At 38.5% G+C, this 20,783-nt stretch overlaps 1 protein-coding gene across 1 annotated transcript in view; it reads right to left on the bottom strand.

Annotated features, from left to right (window-relative positions):
• cngb3 (cyclic nucleotide gated channel subunit beta 3) overlaps window positions 1-20,783 on the bottom strand; it is a 35,593-nt gene that overhangs the window by 4,084 nt on the left and 10,726 nt on the right. The window contains exons 6-14 of the mRNA XM_062980208.1: window positions 19,195-19,259; window positions 16,878-17,000; window positions 15,101-15,242; window positions 14,267-14,426; window positions 13,826-13,923; window positions 12,032-12,115; window positions 8,225-8,343; window positions 5,437-5,583; window positions 2,668-2,830 (exon numbers count right to left, since the gene is read on the bottom strand). Coding sequence (XP_062836278.1) covers window positions 2,668-2,830; window positions 5,437-5,583; window positions 8,225-8,343; window positions 12,032-12,115; window positions 13,826-13,923; window positions 14,267-14,426; window positions 15,101-15,242; window positions 16,878-17,000; window positions 19,195-19,259 — 1,101 coding nt within the window. The remainder of the gene's footprint in view (window positions 1-2,667; window positions 2,831-5,436; window positions 5,584-8,224; window positions 8,344-12,031; window positions 12,116-13,825; window positions 13,924-14,266; window positions 14,427-15,100; window positions 15,243-16,877; window positions 17,001-19,194; window positions 19,260-20,783) is intronic.

The following is a 20,783-nucleotide window of genomic DNA, read 5'->3' as shown; positions in this document are numbered from 1 at the left end:
TAGTTCAGAGGAAGGAACTGGCAAAAACCACTTCTGAGTATTCCTTGCCTAAAGAAAACTCTTATCAAATTCATGGGTTGACACATGAGTTGCATCACCTCCACACTCAAAACAGGAAACATCTCTGCTCATTGTGAAAAGGGAAACGTTATTTCTTTTAACATGTAATTCCTCAGCATCTCATTGTCATCTGCTGTGGCAGAATTGATCAAAGCTCCTGGATAAGACCAGTGGTCTACATGCTTAACCTTTATCCTTCCCACGGTGGCCAATCTAATAGTCAAATTTGTTGTGAAGATCTTTAAAAACTAAATTCTACAGTGGATTTTTAAAATGACTAACTTATGTTGATTCATTTTTTAAAAAAATGTGACTTAAGTCAAACTTGGTTTCAATTTTCTTGGCAATAATTATTCAAAATAGGTGTGACGTTGCTTTTCTCTAAGGCTGAGAGAGTATAGTTAGCCCAGTGTCATCCAGTGGATTTCCATGCCGAAATAGGGATGTGAACTATAGTCCTAGTCCAGCATTCAAACTATTACATCACTCTAGGTCCACACTTCTCTATCCTGATACAGTTTGATACTTAACTGTTTTTAACTATGATGGGAAATTTTGAGAAATTTCTTGTAAATAATTAAAACACACACGGAAAATAAAATGTACCACAGTCCCTGTTCAACAGAGTGCCTCTAGTCCTTATCTATAGGGTGTATCACATAGGAGTTTTCCAGGGCCTTAGGCTGATTCTGCGGCTAAGGCATTGTGTAAGGCTCATTGCCTACAGAGATTTTGTCTTAAGTTTGTTTTGCTCCAATCAAGGCATCTGCAAGAAGAAGGCTCATGGGTTACAATGCTGGCACTTTACACCTAGCCTTACTTTCAATCAGTAATATAGGTCTAGGTAAGACTATTACTCCTGGTGTTTTGGAATGCCAATATTTGGTATTGGCATTCCACTTATTGAGTTAGTGAGCCCTGGTACCAACTGGAAAGGGATGGACATGTCTGCCTAGCGGACATTGTTAAAGCTTATTGTTTATTGTTAAAGCTACCCAAGAGAAATTCAATCTTTCTTTCCCTTCAATACGAATTGCCTAAAGTAGTGGTTCCCAACCTATGGTCCTCCAGGTGTTTTGGACTTCAATTCACAGAAATCCCAGCCAGCTTACCAGCTGTTGGGAATTGTAGGAATCGAAGTCCAATGCAACTGGAGGATCAAAGTTTGGGAACCACTGGCTTAAAGATGTGTCTTTTCACCTGTAGAAGCACAAGTAATTCCTTTCAATTCCGTTCTGACCAAGTAAACCTCCCACCACTATTCTACACCATTGCTTCTTAAACTGTGGCTCCCAACCCCATATAGGGTCCCCTTAGCTCCATGTTTGCATCACAAAAATTGGCAACAGTAAATTGAAGGCCACCCCATTACAAAAATCTGTTAGCAACAACATGCAGTGCTTACAGTAGACTCAGCTATACTCTACAAAAGGGGGGATCTGCTTGTTTAGTAAGCCTTGCAAATGCTGATTTATTTTCAGTAATAATTGTTTTAAGTCTGATTGGTATACCTATTTAATATACCTATCTACCTGTGATCATGTAAAAATTCATCATGCAGAAAGGGGTCATGAGTGAAAAAAGCTTAAGAAGCCCTAATCTGTACTACACCACTACGGAAAGTGAATGGCAACAAATATGGAAAATAAATAAATCATTACTGTCTTCATTCAGAACAGAATTTTTAAAAGTTCCCTTTAAGACTTCATCCAAGATATCTATATGCAATTTCCCAGAGTCAATAGATTCAGCAGAAGTGTCTATGCCTGTTCAAACATTCTTAGCAGTTTGATATGTTGGATAGAAGATATCATTGAACAGTCATGCAAAGCAATTAGAAAATGATTATTTTGTTATATTAAGGTAAAAATCACAGTGGACAAAAAAAATCCTATTAAACTCCAATACAGGATATTGCCAAATTTAATGTGTGAATACAGTATGACCCCTGATATCCATGGGTAATATATTCCCAGACTTTGTACGGATATGCAAAACTATGGATAATAGTGAACCCTATTGAAATGATGATTTTCTGATCCAAGAACACCATGGAGTCACACTGAAGGATCTAGAAGATGCCAGATGATAACATATTTTATCATAAGTGGATAAAGTTTGGTCACTGGTTCTGTAGCTATGTGGATCATATTGTATAATTTTCACATCCCCGATGGGAGGTGAATTTGACCTACATTCAAGTTCTACAGCCGACCGTTTGAATCAGTAAGATTTACATTCTCAAGTCACTTCAATAGATGTGTTCTAGCTGAGACTAGGATTGAGGCCTTTGGAAGCTTTGAGATGGAGGCCTCCATCACAACCAGTTTGAATACACTTTATCTAGGCTTTAGTTCCTAGATTTTTTTTTATAGAAGAAAAAGCCACAAAGTGAAGGAGAAAGGTTTGAAGTGAAATGTCTTTTGGCCATACTGGCTACAGGATGCTGTTTGTTATAATCCACACTGTACTTTTTCCAAGCTCTGCATCTGTAAGAACCCTTCCAAAACCTAGATTCTTTATTGTTAGATGTTCTTAGCTGATACCATCCTGAGATGTTTTTCTCCTCCCTTAAGTTGTCCAAAGTTCACCCTTCCCATTGCGTACCTGTTCTCTTTTGAGCTGGAGAATTGCAGCCATGCCACCTCCTTTTCCGCCAAGCAAGGCTTGGAACATCTTGGGTGGTTCTATTTTCTGAGTCAGCAGAGAAAAGCCTTTTGCAGTTGGAGCAGGTCCTGGAGGAGGCTTGCCTGCCTTCTTCATGAGTGCTCTGGATCATAGAAAGAGAGAGGAGGGGGCAAAAAAAGAAGTGAAATAGGGTTAAAACTCCCAGAACAGCAATGCTTCTTCTTAGTAATTCTTCCAGTTTCCGTTAATCTTTCTGATATTTGCGTCCCAGCCAGCCAGTGAAATACACACCTTTTCTATTGACTTTTTTTCAAGACTCGGGCCTTGCGCTACATCTGACCTTTAGCCTCTGTTTCCATTATTTTTATTTCATTTATTACACTTTGTCTTCCTTTTCCTCCAAGGAGGCCACGGTAGTGAAAGGCTCACTTCCTGCACTGATTAAAGTTCAATTGGGAACAAAGTTACTCTGCTTTGACTGTTAACCTGTTCTTTTGATCCCGAATTAACAACAGCTTCAATACACACATGTACACATGTACCCGTACACATGGACTCTGTTCTTTCAGTTTTAAGCAACAACTATTTTATTTCAGGAGTCCTCGGTGGCGCAGTGGATTAAACCGCTGAGCTGCTGAACTTGCTGACCAAGAGGTCGGTGGTTTGAATCCAGGGAGCGGGACGAGCTTCCCCACCGTTAGCCCCAGCTTCTGCCAACCTAGCAGTTTGAAAACATGCAAATGTGAGTAGATCAATAGGTACCGCTCCGGTGGGAAGGTAACGGCACTCCATGCAGTCATGCTGGCCATATGACCTTGGAGGTGTCTATGGACAACGCCGGCTCTTTGGCTTAGAAATGGAGATGAGCACCAACCCCCAGAGTCAGACATGACTGGACTTAACGTCAGGGGAAACCTTTACCTTTTATATATATATATCCCCAACAGATGGCCACCCTGCCTTTGTAGTAATAGTAATAGTAATAATAATAGCAGAAACCCCAGGGGCCATACAGTCCAACCCCCTTCTGCCATACAGGAGAAACACAATCAAAGTATCCTCTGGGCAATGGGAGAGAAATAGGGTTTTGGAAGCAAGCAGGGTGAGTGGAAAAGACTTTTGGGGGCTAGAGAGGGGGAGGAGCAGGAGAGAGGAGGAAAAGCCTGGAGGGAATCTCGGAGCCCTTCAGTATGCTTTGCAGAGCCCCAAGTGCTCCACTGAGCACACTTTGAGAACCACTGGCCTAAAGGCTGCATAAAGGTTCTCACAGAAAGCCATTATAACCTGACCCTAATTTCTACAGAGTTACAATGGTTTGCTTTACTGGTTTAAAAACTATTATATTATTTTAGAGTTATAAATTACATAGCTAATTTAAGTTTTGAACAGCTTAACCTATCCAGGTCATAAAATCCGAAGGACCTAGCAATACAGTCTCCCTTTCTTGCATGTTAGACAGGAATTATTTTGCTCTTCCATTATAGGATACATGAAAACATTGTTTAGAAATAAGCATGCACTGTGTATAGTTTAATATTTCTAACTGTCAAAATGCCATCCTATGGAATACTGTTGTTTGTAGTTTGAATAAATTTCTTGGCTCTAATGCTGTAGTTTGGAGTTTTATCTCCAAAATGATACAACCCAGGAATTTGTAAGAAGGAATCATGGCAAAGTGGTATCACACTACCATAGCTGTGTTGTATCAGTACACAATAAATCTAGGATGTAATATCCACATGCACATACAGTAGAGTCTCACTAATCCAAGCCTCGCTTGTCCAAGCCTCTGGATAATCCAAGCCATTTTTGTAGTCAATGTTTCCAATATATCGTGATATTTTGGTGCTAAATTTGTAATTACAGTAATTACAACATAACATTACTGTGTATTGAACTACTTTTTCTGTCAAATTTGTTGTATAACATGAAGTTTTGGTGCTTAATTTGTAAAATCATAACCTAATTTGATGTTTAATAGGCTTTTCCTTGATCAGTCCTTATAATCCAAGATATTCGCTTATCCAAGCTTCTGCCGGCCCGTTTAGCTTGGATTAGTGAGACTCTACTGCACACCATGCATGGTTTGATTCCACTTTAACCACCATCACTTCATCCTATGGAATAGGAGCCCCTGGCGGCACAATGGGTTAAACCCTTGTGCCAGCAAGACTGCTGACCAAAAGGTTGGCAGTTCGAATTCAGGGAGTGGGGTGAGCTTCTATCTGTCAGCTCCAGCTCCCCATATGGGGACATGAGAGAAGCCTCCCACAGGATGGTAAAACATTCGGGCTTCCCCAAGCAACATTCTTGACGATGGCCAATTCTTTCACACCAGAAACTACTTGTAATTTCTCAAGTTGCGCCTGATGCAAAAAATTAAAATAAATTCTATAGAATACTAGAATTTGTAGTTTGAGGAGGCACTAGGTTTGTCAGGTGAAATAAGGGACAGGACTCCTGTCCCTTTAAACGTTGTGTAGAAGATGGAATTTCAATGGGTGTTTTTTGTCACATAACCAAGTAACAAGCCACACATGTTAAAATTCTCTCTTCTATACAACCGCTAAAGTGACATGGACCCTGTCCCTGAATTCACCTGGCATCCCTATAAGGTACCTAGAATTCCTTACTTGAGAGTGATGGTTATGTTGTTTGCACCTCCCCAAGTGATAAAACCAGTATCTGCAGAAAGGAACTGTAACTATTATCAGTGTAACATCAATAAACAATAAGAAAATAACATACTTTCCCTTCTTTCGCAAGAGCATCTCAGAATCAGGGTAGTGCACCAAGATTTCATTCAGAGTCTTCTTGTCAAGAATAAACAGATTAGCAAATCCATGGGCTACAACATTTGCTGTCCGTCGATTTCCTCCACTTGCTGCTAATAAGCTGAAATGGCAAAGAAACTGGTATTCCCCTCAGTTTCTGATTATCAAGTCTAAGAACAGTTTGCTCTGTTGCTTAATATTACTTATAGTTTGATATCTTGCTAATCTTTATTTTTAAGTTAAGCCTACAACTTCCTGGCCTGTTCTCTGCATTTGAGAACACTTGTACTCCAAAATCTCTCTAATATAATTTTAAACATTTGAATAATCTATACCCCCTCCTTGTATTCTTATCTGTTTCACTTTTCTCTGACTATCCTCATATAATCTACTTCACTCGTCCGTATTCATCTTGAACTATGGTGCCTAGACCTCAACATGGTATTTTGCCAGTGTCACAGTTCAAGCATTTTTTAGATCTAGATTTAGCATTGTTTTTAGCACTGTTCACTGCTTTGATTGAATGTTAAGAAAAAAACATCATACAAACAAATATAATAATGATGATAATAACACTATGTAACAAAACTTGAAAAAAAATCTGTTTCTCATTTGAAAGTGTTATCTCCTGTTTAATTGTATGGTAATTACTTTGAAACTAGTTGTTATACCCCAGAAATTTCGTTTTTGTGGCTGCCACAACCTGTGTCAAATTGATTGGGTCTCTATGAGATATTCATTAAGTAAACAATAGCAAAATGTGCTGCAGGAAGTTTCTGCAAAAATTAAGTTTTTGCAGTTTAATGAACTTTTTCCATGTTTCTATGACCAAATCAATTAGGAAATGGCATTTATAACTCAGGAACAAAAATTGTGTTACACAGTGTAATAGATTTAGCGACTTTTTATGAAGTCAGGCACTACATTCTTTGGAAAGGGAGTAGAACCAATGCTATATATAAGCAGGGACTTCACATTTCTCCTTCCTCCCCCCCCCCCATTTTGTTTTCACTTTTCTATCATTCTCTCCATTCTCCCCAATCTCATCCCATTATCTCTTTATTTTTGCAGACTATTTTGATCCTGGATGGTGTGTGTGGGATGTGATTGGGAGATCGCAAACATGTGTAATAAACAAGGAGCAAGACCATCACAATGTCATCGTTGTTTCTGCTTCTTAGCTTTTATGCTATATCACTCTAAACCACATTCCTGTTACACAGAGATATTTTTCTTCCCTCCCTTCGATTTGTTCCCTCCTAAGTCAGTAAGTCTGTCTGTCTTTTTTCCTTGGAGGAGGAAAACATCAAACATCTTGTACAATACCCCTTGAAAGGTAGCCCTGGGCACATTCTTTGTGGAAACACCCATAGTTTCATTTTACCAACAAGGCATTTTTTTCAACTGCAGGGCAGAATGAAATAGTAGGAAAATGTTTGTGAAAGCTTAAGTCACAATCCCAGTTCTCTGGGACTTAGGGAGAGATGATGAAGCTCTGTCACATTCTTGGTGGCAAGGGATATACTTCTCTGTTGCAGTAGGGATGATCAACCATTTGATACCATGTGTAGGTAAGAATTATTTGTAAGTGGTTTGCATTAGAAACATGTGAAAGAGTGGTGTGGGGATAGATGCAGAGAGGGAGTTATGTATAATACTGTGGTTATGCAGGTGTCTCCACTTGTGCATGTTTATGTGCATCTCATATTGTTGATCTACTACAAGTTTTGGTTTGAACTAGTTTGGGAAAGGTTCAGTACCTTGGATAGCTCCTTCAATGTTCAAACTCAAAGTTGGAATGAATGTGTTATTTCAGTGTCCTGGAAGCTATCCTTTAAGCATTTATATTGGTTAATCAGGTCTGTAAATTCTAGAAAGGTAGTTTAGAATCAAAGAATCATAGAATAATAAGAGTTGGAAGAGACCATATGGCCATCTATTCCCATTCTCTGCCATGCGGGAAAAGCACAGTCCCTGACAAATGGCCATCCAGCCTCTGTTTAAAAGTTTCAAAGGAAGGGGCTTCCACCACACTCCGAGGCAGAGAATTCCACTGTTGAATTGCTTTTATGGTCAGGAAGTTCTTTCTAATGTTCAGGTGGATCTCCTTTCCTGTAATTTGAACCCATTGCCCCTAGTCCTGGTTTCAAGGGCAGCAGAAAACAAGCCTGCTCCCTTTTCTTTATGACACCCTTTCACGTATTTATACATGGCTAGCTTATCATGTCTCCTCTAAAGTTTAGAAATATTTTTTCTCTGTTTCCTTTTTTTCTTTTGAATGAGATTTTCCCTTGGGTTTTCTAAGCATCACTATGGAATAAACCATGAAGCATTCTGTTTGTCAAAGGCTGGATCCCAGGCTCTTGCCGCTGCAATCTGCCAGAAGACAAAGTAGAGCAGGATCCAGGTGTTGTTTTACGGCATGTGATAAACTGGAGCACAGTTCCATTCCTGTTGCCATCCTGCTATTGTTAATCTCCTGCTGGCAAATCTAAGCTGCTTTTGGAAAACAGGTGAACAGCAATGTGCCAGGTTTAACTTTATCCTCTATTTGCAGCTCACCCTATGGCAGTGGAAATGTGCCAGCTGTATTTAACAAAATGCCAACAGCTCCTACTAGTCCATAAATAGGCAACTCACAAACACATGTTTTCAAGTTTCCGATACAATCAGAGCAACCAATTTGCAGTGTTTTTTTACAGCTGTTCTAGATTTGTTCATCTGTAGTAAACACTAATTTATCCAAAGCAATACAAGAATACCTGATCTCTCCAAACACAGCTCCTGCTCTCAAGGTGACCAGGACTTTAGTGCCATCAGGGCCCCCAAGTACTTGAACCTCGCCTTGTTTAATGATGTACATTTCTCGACCAATTTCACCCTAGATGCACACACAGAGAGAAGAAAATATTGGAGGCTTATTGTAGCTTGATGATGAAGAATGTTATCCTAAATGGAAAGTGTAAAGGCCTTTCCCCATCACAACTTAAATAATTTCCTCAAGTTCAACTCCTCCCTTGATGAAGCAGCATTCTGTATCATGTTGTAAGATGGCCATGAGCATAGTAAGATGACTTCTCTTCACAAAGGCTTTTCATTATGACTACATCACTAGGAAGCCAGAGATAGGGTTGTTCCATTTTTATATATTTACAGTCATACAGTTCAGGCAGTCGAAGTAAAAAGGAAACTGGTGTGGAAGAAACCACACAACTTAGGCAATTTCACATTGCTTCTGATTTATGGTGATCCAAGGCCATATCTTGATGTATTATTAGGAAAATTTGTTCCCGGGGATGGCGTGGGTGGGGGTTGGGTGACATTGCCTTCCTCTGCATCTGTGAGAGTGCAATTTACTCAGGGCAATCCATTGAGTTTCCATGGCTGAATGAGATTTTGAACTCTGGTCTTCTTAAACTATTGCACCATGCTAGCTCTCAAACACAATACCTCAGTGTAAATTCTGTTGTTAAGCCTGATTAGAATAGAGTCATGGTATGCCATTAGATACTTTCTGAGGAGCCTCAGGATAACATAATGGGCATATTAACCTCACTTGCCATTTCAGTGAGCTTTGTGGCTGTTCGCAAATACAGAATTCTTTATTCATGAATGATGCTAGACATGAATGAGTTCACTTGCATGTTTACACATAGCAGGTCATTCTGGAGATTACTTCACCAGCATCCTTTGTAGAAATGGATAGTGCTAAACAGATAATAATGAGGTTACTTTGGGAATGGTGGTGAGAAATTTAGATTTATTGAAGTGACGTGGGGACAACCACTTTTCTTCTTCCATCACATGATATAAATAGTCCCTTATCTGTGCAGTCAGTGTCTTCTAGGATATTAAAACACTTTTGGGAGACATCTCCCACATCGTGTGTTATTTGGCTCGTACATAGTGAGGGAAACAGGAGATGGAAAAAGATATAATAAACTACTCTGGAGGAAATGCACAAATTTCAGATGGTGTGTCCTTCAAGGTGCAAATATATTGTTCTATTGACGTATACAAGTATCTGAAGAGCTAAAGATCTTTTTACCTGCTTGCTATGCTTTGAACAGATTTGGAAGTTGATGCTTTCGTTTAAACACCCAGCATTCAGTTTTATTCAACAATTTCTCTACCACCCACTTCTTTGATCCATGCCAAACAATCTGCCTGGTTGTTTATCAGGGACAGACGTCACACCCTGAGCAATACCAGACTCAGACAATCAGATGGGGAACTGAGAAAAATTCTAATTGTCACAAAAACGAACCAATTAGCTCTCAGCATAACTGTCCTCAAAAAAGAAAAAAAACATGAAATGACGGTTGGCTTTTAGACCTGACAGCAGGGCCATCTCCTAAATCTATACATGTTTACCTTATGTGCAATATGGAACTGTATTTGGTTTTTTTGTAACAGATGACTTGATTAGATTAAAAATATGTTTAAGGCTCTAGCTTCTGCTCCACTTGGAAGAGGATAAAAGGTTTTAACCTTCACAGAGTTCCTTTTCATACACTGACTAAATTCTCTCACAATAGATGTTACTTTTAGTATCCCTTTAACTCACCTTGCCACTTGCATTCTCCAAGGCAAGCACAGTACCAACAACCCAAACAAATGAACATTCAAAAGTAAATCAGCATTTTAATTATTTTTCCTAATGCATCATTTGCATAATTTCAAAGGGGGAATCAAGAGTAATCAGCCAACCAAAGCATCTGCTGTTTCTTGCATATTTACCAGCTCATTTGCAAGCTGATTAGCATCCAAATGACGCCAATTATACCTGGACAAATAGGAATGGAATGTCTGTGGTTATGATATATGTATCCCAATCAAAGTAATCTAGCATACTAAAAAAAGAAAAGGTAGCATAAAAATAAGAGCCAGTATAGTACACTGGTTTGAGTGTTAACTATGACTCTGGAGACCAGTGTGTAGTTCCCCACTTGACCATGGAAACCCATTGAGCTAACTTTGGCACGTCATATACTCTCAGTCCCAGAAAACTCTATGATTTGGTTACATTAGGATTGGCACAAATCAGAAATGTCTTGGAGGCACACAATAACAACAAACATTAACAATAGACCATATAGATAATGTAGTCCAGTGAGTGTTCTTTTTCTACACCTCAGATAGAATTTTACAATTTCCCATACATTGTAGAACAGCAATGGTGGGAATACTGGCCATTAAATCCAACAATAACTAGAAAACTGATTGACTTTTCTGGTATACTCAGTTAGACCTACTTGTGCAGAGAATCTCACATAAAGACAGTCAAGGTTAAAATTGTTTTTCAGCCCTCGAAATATGACATTAGAATTGTGCAAGAACTTCACAAGTCTGATTTATGTCCTTTAAGTAGCAGTGTGGTCATTATAAACAGGACTTGCGGCACGCACTTTTTCTTATTACACTATACTTTAAAGAATACTGTTTGAGGCTTTCTCAGCACTCTGCAGTTCCTGTGAAAATTATCCTCCTCAATTTGCTATTGGGTTTGCTAAGGATGCAAGTTTGCTATGGAGCCCTGGTGGCGAAGTCCGTTAAAGCACTGAGCTGCTGAACTTGCAGACTGAAAGATCCCAGGTTCAAATCTTGGGAGCGGCTTGAGCGCCTGCTGTTAGCTCCAGCTCCTGCCAACCTAGCAGTTCGAAATCATGCAACTGTGAGTAGATCAATAGGTACCGCTCCGGCGGGAAGGTAACAGCGCTCCATGCAGTCATGCCGGCCACATGACCTTGGAAGTGTCTACGGACAACGCTGGCTCTTCGGCTTAGAAATGGAGATGAGCACCAACCCCCCCAGAGTCAGACATGACTGGACTTAGCGTCAGGGGAAACCTTTACCTTACCTAAGGATGCACCATTTAGCACAACGGAAGTGTTGCTCTTGTGCCAAATATCAGAGAAGGACAATTTATCAAGTGTAAGAGATAAGAGTTTAGATTACTTTGGATTGACATCATATCCATGCCCACACGCCCACAACCAAGAGGTACTACTTAAACAGTAGATATTCCAACACAGCACTGAACCAGTGAATTAATATAATCCTTAGTTTAGCTCATAGTCAGGAAACTGCTGACCTTGAACCAGTAGATATTAAAACAAGCATGAATAGTAATACTAATTATTTATTGGCAGAGCACAGAGTATTTAATTTGTGCATCTCAGATATTTCAGATGGTAAATCATAGTGCGAAAGAGTTCAGTCTCATGTGTCCCTCTGTACTTAAGTACAATTTGGTGCCTGCAACATTTCACTTAAATAACAAAGCCTAATAATATGTGCCAATAGATAACTCATATTTAAACACAACAGTTATTCATACTCCAATTACAAAAAAGTTGATCGTATAAGTAATAAAATCCATATTTTCTGGACCAAGTTTGAAATCTGAGAGCACATTATTATGATTGCACAGAGCAGTGTAATTACTTTTATGATATGTAATTTACCCAAGATTAATTTTGTTCAGATTTTGTTCTTGACCTTTAGCTGAACTCCACTTCTAATGCCCTCATTACTCTTGAATTTGTAAGAAAAATAGTCAAGATCACCTTTTTGCAGACAAAATCACCAGGTAAGTACACTATGGACTTCAGTCTCAACAGCATATCACATATCATTTGAACATCACATCCCTGTAAAAAAAAATTACAATTGCTATAATTAGAATGATAATTTAGGTAAAATGCTCACTCTTAATATTTTGCAGTACCAGCAAAAGGAAGACATTTTAACTAAAGGATTAAGTTTAATCTTCATGACTGGATCAAACGAGTTGGGTGTATAATTTGCTGAGCTGTAGACTAGGTGCAGAGAACTTTTGACCCTTCAGCTATTTCATCTTATAATTTCCATCAACTCAAGTCTGCATGGCCAAAGGTAAGCAACTTTGGGAATTAACCAGCCCTCTAACAGTTTAATCCTAATTACTTCTTTTTGCATAATTAAGGGATTGGGGAACATAGTCTCTAACTTCATTACACATGAAATGTTCATGGCTGCATATATAATACGAGTATTCTAGATTTCATATTCCGTTAACTTAAAACATAATGCTTTGTGTCATACAATAATCAGGTTTACATTGTTGTCTTTAAAAGATTGATTGAGTGTCATGTTGAGTGTTTGGGCCACTGAATGACATGGTGTAGTCACTGTCCTAATCATCTACTTGCCTCCATGTAATGATTCTTCCTTCCCTCCATTCTATCCCGGCACAATGGGGCCAGATTTTGGGACTAGAGTTCCCATTTCTCAAGATCTGACGCTGAAGTTCTGGCCTCTTTTCTCTAGTCCTCAGAGTGAGGGTGAGGGATCTCAGTGTGAGAGCATTGTTTTGAAAACACTTCTCCCAGCTACTGTCATCTATTGTCTGTTAAAAGCAGAGTTTGTAAAGGTCTTTGGTTGGACTAATTACCCTGTTCAGGCAGTCCCAGAGTTACAAACAGCCAACTTACTAATAACTCATAGTTAAGAACACAGACAACAAGAAGTGAGAACAATCTATCCGTAGGAAGGGAAAATAACTTTTGAAAGAGTTATCATGGGAAAAGGTGCCTTGACTGAAGCTTTCTCACCAACTCTTGTTTCCACTACAAGCCATTTTTTTTCAAGATCCAATGATTATAGGCCAGGCTGTGGCACAGGCTGTTGAACAACCAGCTGCAACAAATCACTCTGACCAAGAGGTCATGAGTTCGAGGCCAGCTCGGAGCCCCGTGTTTGTCTTGTCTTTGTTCTATGTTAAGGCATTGAATGTTTGCCTTATATGTATAATGTGATCTGCCCTGAGTCCCCTTCGAGGTGAGAAGGGCGGAATATAAATACTGTAAATAAATAAATAAATAAATATAGTGATATAGAGTGAGGTGAAATCTTCTGAACAGGGGCACAGACAGCAAAACAAATACCACAGGAGTGTCAACCTTTCCCTATGTCATCCAAAGCTTGTCCTCTCTCTCTCTCTCTCTCTCTCTCTCTCTCTCTCTCTCTCTCTCTCTCTATATATATATATATATATATATATATATATATATATATATATATCTGGAGTTACACTTCAAAACTGTACCTGTTTCGACTTACAAACAAATTCATCTTAAGAACAGACCTAAAGAACCCACCTTGTTCATAATTTGGGGGCTGCCTATATTCTTAAAACCAATGCATCTTAAAGGTATTAAAACAGAATTGGGGAAGATATGAGTTTTTTTCCTTGTCCAAAACTGAATTTCCGACCAGATACATATTTTTACATTTGTGCTAGACATTTATTATATGAACGACATGCTCTGAGCCGCTACACTTCCAATGCTCAGTGTTAGTTTTCACAAAAATCTACTTACTTTGAACAAGTCAACTTTACTGACAATGGTAAAGTTTACATCAATAGCAATGGCTAGATGCATTTTTCCTGGCATCTGTTCCAGTAATTCAGATTCATCTGCAAGACAGAATTATACAACTGAAAAAAAAACAACCTCTTTTTATATTTGGTAATACATTGTTGTATGTTACAATCCCAGAAAATTTAGGATAATTACAAGAATATGGCTAGAAAAAACACTTCTATTTTTTTAAAAAGTGGAAAAACTACAAAAATTATATCAAGCTTTAGACTATTGGGGTGACCAGTCTTTCGGTTAACTTTGTGTGTGGTGTTTGCTTTCTAAAAAGTTTTATTTGTGGACTGAGGGAATGCCTATGTCTACTTCAATTTCAAATATATCAAATGCTATTGATGTTCTCAAGAGATGATAAAGGAAAACATTGTTTCAGAATTTTACCCAGCATTCCTTGGGAGTCCCATGTATACTCATACCAAGTTCGAACACGATTCTGAACAATTCTTGGAATTGTATTAACGTTCATGTATGAGACTGTGTTATCCATACAGGCACGATAGTAGTTCTGCCCTGCTGTTGCTGCTCCAATGACATCCCGCATCTGCAAATATCATCAATATTATACATTGTATTATAATAGCTTGCTGAGTGATTTAATAGTCAGTTAGAGGTGCCAACTGGAGATGCTCATATCTGAAATGGGTACTTTTCTTTACAAGACAACCTTGTCTACAATATCTAAAGGAGTCACTCAAAGAATAGAGAAAATATCTATATCTATATTTACCTCTTTATAGTTAAATGCACTAAATATTTTTTAAATCTCTACTGGATTTATACTGGGGAATATATGACTAGCCTTCCCAAAGCTAATCTAAACTACAAAATTAATGCAGTTTGACACCACTTTAAAAGCCAAGGCTCAATACTATAAAATCCTGGGAGTTAATTTTTTAAAGATATTTAGCTTTCTTTGCCAGAGAATGCTGGTGACTCACTAAACCACAACTCTAAGGATTCCATATCACTGAGTTCAGACTATTAAAGTGGTGACAAACTGCATTAAGTCTACAGTCTGGATGCGCCCATTCTCTACCTGAGGATGTATCTAGTATCACTGGCAAGGCACCAAGCTGAGGAAAATGAATTCAGTCATTTTTGCACCCTTCTCAAGATATGTTATTGTAGTTTAACATTAGTTTCAATACACAAATACACATCTTGATTACAAGATACATTTTAAATCAAAAGTTAAATTAATTATCAATTGCTTACCTGACCGATCAAACTGGAGAATACAAAGACTCCTGAGAAAAAATTCAGAAGTTGAAAAATGATTTCAAATGTGGTTACTGGTTCTGGAAGTCCACCAATAGTAATCAAAGTTCGAACTGCCCAATAATAACTTCGTAGATACCTGAAAATATTCCAGAGCATAATCATCATCATCATCATCATCATCATCATTTTTGTTGATGTTTTGTTAAGCAAGGAATATGCAGAGGTTTGCCATTGCTATCATTTTAATTTTTGCTGTATTTTTGTGGATATTTTAAACCTTTTCATTTTCTATTATTCCCTTTAAAATAATGAATGTATATGAACAGTTTCAAATAGCACCTCCTTGATGAGCAGTGAATTTGTTTGTTTGTAAGAACAGTTTCCTAATACAATTTTTGTAGAAAGCGAAAGCAACAAAAAAAACCCCTGCTTAGCTACAAAGTTGTTTCTATACAAATGGAGGTAATGCATGAATTGTCATTCCATTCTCTATAATAATAGAAAGTATGCTTCACCCTCCAGTGGTCATATCTTTGGATATCCTCCCTCAAAATGTATAAGATATACAAAACTGTTCATGAACACGAGAGATATTATTGATCACTCCATTAAATTTCAAAAGAAATAGTCTTCCTAAAAGCTAATTCTACAAAAAGGAGCTTGGTTACACAGAACTCCTTTGAAAAGTCAGAAAATGCCAGGAGTTTTGTCTGTGTTTTTGAGTAAGACATTTCTGGAAATGTCAAATGTGTCAGTGTGATACTGCTAAAGCTAAATAACTAATGTTAGGCAAACATCTAAGCATAAACAATGCTATTTCAGCAAATAATGGGAGGATAGAGACAGGTAAAATTGGGTTAAAATCAGAATGTAACCTATTTCCCAAAAATCGAATTTGAGAAAAATCAAAATAGATTTGCCCACCCCTAGGAAGTATGGGCAAGAATTGTGTTTCAGTTCAGTTCCATTCAGAAGGTAACAAAATCTGCATGCGGAAGGAATCAAAATGGACAGATCTGTCACTTAGGCAAGGTTTATCTCATTTGAGTCTATTATTTACTTTCTTCTATCCTTCTCAACCCTATCTTCTCAATAGCTACTTCAGCTGTTGATTTCTTGCATCAATGGCAAGTCTTGATGTCTCTTCCAAATCTTCCAGGATTATGTTGTGAGAGATAGTAACGAACCCCTTGGTCACTCACTGAATTTCACTGCCAAAGGAAGGAGTTAAACTCAGTTCAATCTACAATGCCATACAATGCCATTTGAAACTACATTATACAGTCAGTGCAGACACATATAATGCAATTCAATACGGTTAAAATGTATTATATGATTCTACACTGTCCATATAATGCAGTTTCAAACTGCATTATATGGCAGTGTAAATGAGGCCTCAGACACTCCTAGTCAAGACTCAAACACCACAACAAATGGCTTCCCAAATTTTCTTTTCTTGTTTTCATTTTGCTGGGTAATATTTCTTTTATGCATATCCAAACCTCACATTTACTTGATGACATTTGTGCATTAAAAATGTTTAATTAAGTGAGTGATTAGACCTGAATCATGAACCTATAAAAAGCCAAGGTGGTAAAAAAAAAACCCACTCCTTGTCCCTGCTATCTCAATAATTAGCTGCCTTCATTACCACCAATCCATTGCAATAATACTAAAAGGTAGCAAAGCTAGCAGGTTTAACTTGGAATCACGACGGGGTGAGAAATGTAAAAAAAATGAACAACAACAAAAACAATGCAAAAGAACTTACATATTTCCTTTGCCATCATAAACCCATTTAGTGCTGCCAAGTCCTTCATAGACTGAGGCACAATAATATACGCATGCATTCAAATGTAAGATGAACAAGAGGTATCCAGTAGTTCGAATGACTCTGCAAAACACAAATAATAGGTAAAAAGAATTTATGTAATCCACGTGAAATATATATTTCTTTGTTTGCTCTCTATTAGGAGATCTTGATTTTCATTAATAGTCATGATACATCCTCAGTGACTGTAACAATGACTAGCATTGACCGAGTGAAAAAAAAGCCAGTTGGTAATCTGACTTCCCCTTCTCCAAAAATCAAATGAATCACTGTCATATAATAACGGGAAGACAGCTCTGGTGAGGTATGTGTATCCCATAAGATATCTTCACTTGAAAATTCATTTCAATCAGCTAAGAATACTTATAAAAGATCCAATGGCATTTACTAGTTTTGTCAGATTTTGTCAGTTTGTACATCATACATAGAATTCGCCATGGATGCTTACTATTCATCTAAAGTTTTTTATTCAGAAATTCCCTAAACTGAAAAATATAGCAAACAATATAGCCCTGCCTTAAAGTTTGTCTATAACCTCTGCTCATCCTGAATCCAGTGCTAGCAGCCTTCAAGATACACAGGGATCTCCAGAAAGTATTTGGAGTTTTTTGCACTGAAACCCTGCTTTGCTACACACTAAGAAAAGTTGGGGGATACTCCAGAGCAGCAGTTCCCAAACTTTGGAATCCTTTGAAAGATTCTCCCGCCCATAAAACCCTCACTCCGTCCCTAAGCATTATGAACTCACAAGGCTCTTCCTTCTTTCATCTGTTCCTATTACCTGAGTGTTTTGTATCATGTAATAGGGTGGGAAATAAAGATAAAATGCATGAAAAGTAACTGCAAATGTTTCTTTTGATACAAAAAATATTGGATTCATACCTATTGGTTTGAATGAAATTTTTCATTTTTTTTAACTTTAAATAGTATTGAAATTGGGTTTTATGTCCAAATCTAAGGTGGCATCCAAATTACTCCTATATTTGTTTTTGGTGTAAGCCTCCACTGAAAAGCCTAATTTGCCTAATTTGCATCAATAGGTGGACATGAAGGGGGGCATTGCCTTTCCGGCTACTGACAGCTATATATCTATCAGTCATACCCAAAAGTCATTCAATGGCATAGATTCAAATTTTGTTTTTAAAGCAAAGATACACTGAATTTCAATAAGCTCTTCCTACTCTGGCACATACTTCTTTAAAAGATTTTTTTTCAGATTTTAAAGATTTTTCGTGGAAGCCCAAATATGCTTTTGTGGAACCCAAGGGTTCCATGGAACACAGTTTGGAAACTGCTTCTCCAGAGTTTGCAGGAAACTTTGGAGTTCTCTGTGGCCACCTGGACAAGTAGATTGGTTTCATTTAGGTACAATCAGTTTTTTGCACACCACCACCATCACCCTTTCTCTGTGCTGATCAGTGCAGGGAATGTGATGGGTTGTACCTTTGTCACCGCCATAACTTTTTGCTGGCCATGAAGCTCCCTGTTAGCACCTGGTCATCACAATCCCATTTGCTGAAGTCAAATGGAATACTGTGTCCAATTCTGGGCACCGCAATTGAAGGGAAATGTTGACAAGCTGGAATGTGTCCAGAGGAGGGTGACTAAAATGATCAAGGGTCTGGAGAACAAGCCCTATGAGGAGTGGCTTAAAGAGCTGGGCATGTTTAGCTTACAGAAGAGAAGGATCAGAGATGACATGATGGCCATGTATAAATATGTGAGGGGAAGTCATAGGGAGGAGGGAGCAAACTTGTTTTCTGCTGCCCTGGAGAATAGGACATGGAATAATGGCTTCAAACTACAGGAAAGGAGATTCCACCTGAACATCAGGAAGAACTTCCTCACTGTGAGAGCTGTTCGGCAGTGGAACTCTCTGCCCCGGAGTGTGGTGGAGGCTCCTTCTTTGGAGGCTTTTAAGCAGGGGCTGGATGGCCATCTGTTGGGGGGGGCTTTGAATGCAGTTTCCTGCTTCTTGGCAGGGGGATGGACTGGATGGCCAATGAGGTCTCTTCAACTCTATGATTCTATCAACGGGACAGCTGAGTGATCAGCAAGAAGGAGAGGGTCACTTTACCCCATCCTTGCTGGTTAGTCACATAGGCATTATATGATGATCTCAGCTCTTATGACAGGTGATGTTTAGATGCATTCAGGAAGAAATATGAAAATAATCTTACTCATTGTAAGAGACAATAGATGTTGAAATATTTGTCAAGACATCACAACATGAAACTGGAACATAAGAAGCACATACCTATAGATGTATGCTTTATCCATGATTCCCTCTAACCGGTCATTAAATTCAAAGAATGTGAGATGCTGAATGTAAAGCAAGAAAATGGAAAAATAACTGTATCTTTAATAGCAATAATGCATTTCTACATAAATTGTCTGCTTCCAACATTATAACAAGTTTAAATGTTCCATTTTAAAGTCATCACTTTGCACAACTAGCAACACTAAAATCCCAACAACTTGACATTTTCAATATTGCTTTTCACCCTCAGGACCTGGGTTATGGATGATATTTTTCCATTTAGCAGATCAGTGATCTTGGTGAATTATAATGACAGTGATATTTTACTCAGCCAACCAAAGTTCCTTGCACATAGACAAAGAAAAATGTTCAGTTCTGCTTATTTCTGCTCCTAAGTTATTACTTTTTCAACAGGGAGGTGACAGTCTGGATAATTATATTTCTAAATTGTACAAATGAAGGTTTATTTAGACAATTAAATGAAAATGAATTTGGATTAAAAATGAAGTGGTGGTGGTGGTGGGGCGGCTCAGAACTATCAAATGCATGTCTCTGGGAATGATGCCACTTCCAAGGAAGTAGTTATTTCCCATCATCCAGGTTGTTTGCACATCCTATAAGCAGTGGCTTTCCGAAAATAATTCAGAACATGATGGCTCAGCTGATCTGAGCTCCCAGGGGAAGAGAAAACCACTTGCACTCATTATCTTTCTCCCAACTGAGTGCAAGGGAACTGCCCCCTTCCCCTCTGACTCCCCTCCATGAAAGTATACATCAAAGCAAGGGACCTTCTTGGGAATTTACATATATCTGTGCTGTGTTCCTTAAGGAGAGCACTGTTGGATCAGGCAAAAGGCATGTCTGGTCCAGCATTCTTTATTCACTGTGGTCAACTAGATCCCTATGAGAATCATAGAGTTGGAAGAGACCATAAGGTTCATCAAGTCACTTCCTCTCTACTTCTTGTATGGTGTTTCCCCCTCTTCTTCTAAGCTGAAAATGGCCTGACATATCACGGACATCCCCAAATGCATTTGGAGGTGAAAACTATACCTTTTTTGACCCTGAGAGGCACAAAACCAGCCCTGAAGCTACATGCTGACCACGGGCCACAAATTACCCACACCTGTATTCAATTAATAGCATTCACTATTCCTGTGGTACAATAATATGAGATTTGGTTTAGCTTGGTGTTTCTTGAATATTGGTCTTCCAGAAATTTTGCAGTTCATCTCCAAGAATTCCTTACTGTGAACAAGCTATCTGTGGCTTCTGGGAAACACTAGTCTAGTCATTTGTAGGAGGTGGTCTTAAAGGGGGAAGTCTCTTGTGTCTTTAAAAAGAAATGAAAAAATACCATTTGTCTAAAGGAACAACAGTGTGAAGATGTATAGATAATCATTCATCATGCCTATGGATCCTACATCACGCTTATGGAATGTCTGCCAATATACATATGGCAAGCTGCTCCCTCTGTCTGGTTGCTTGGCTTGGGGGAGGGAATTTACCAGATGAGCCATGGTAGTGCAATGGGTTAAACCCTTGTGCTGGCTGGACTGCTGACCTGAAGGTTGGTGGTTCGAATC

This window comes from Anolis carolinensis, chromosome 4, assembly GCF_035594765.1.
Source record: "Anolis carolinensis isolate JA03-04 chromosome 4, rAnoCar3.1.pri, whole genome shotgun sequence".
Lineage (NCBI taxonomy): Eukaryota > Metazoa > Chordata > Lepidosauria > Squamata > Dactyloidae > Anolis > Anolis carolinensis.
The sequence above is the reverse complement of the archived record's forward strand: the minus strand, read 5'-3'. Positions and strand labels throughout refer to the sequence as shown.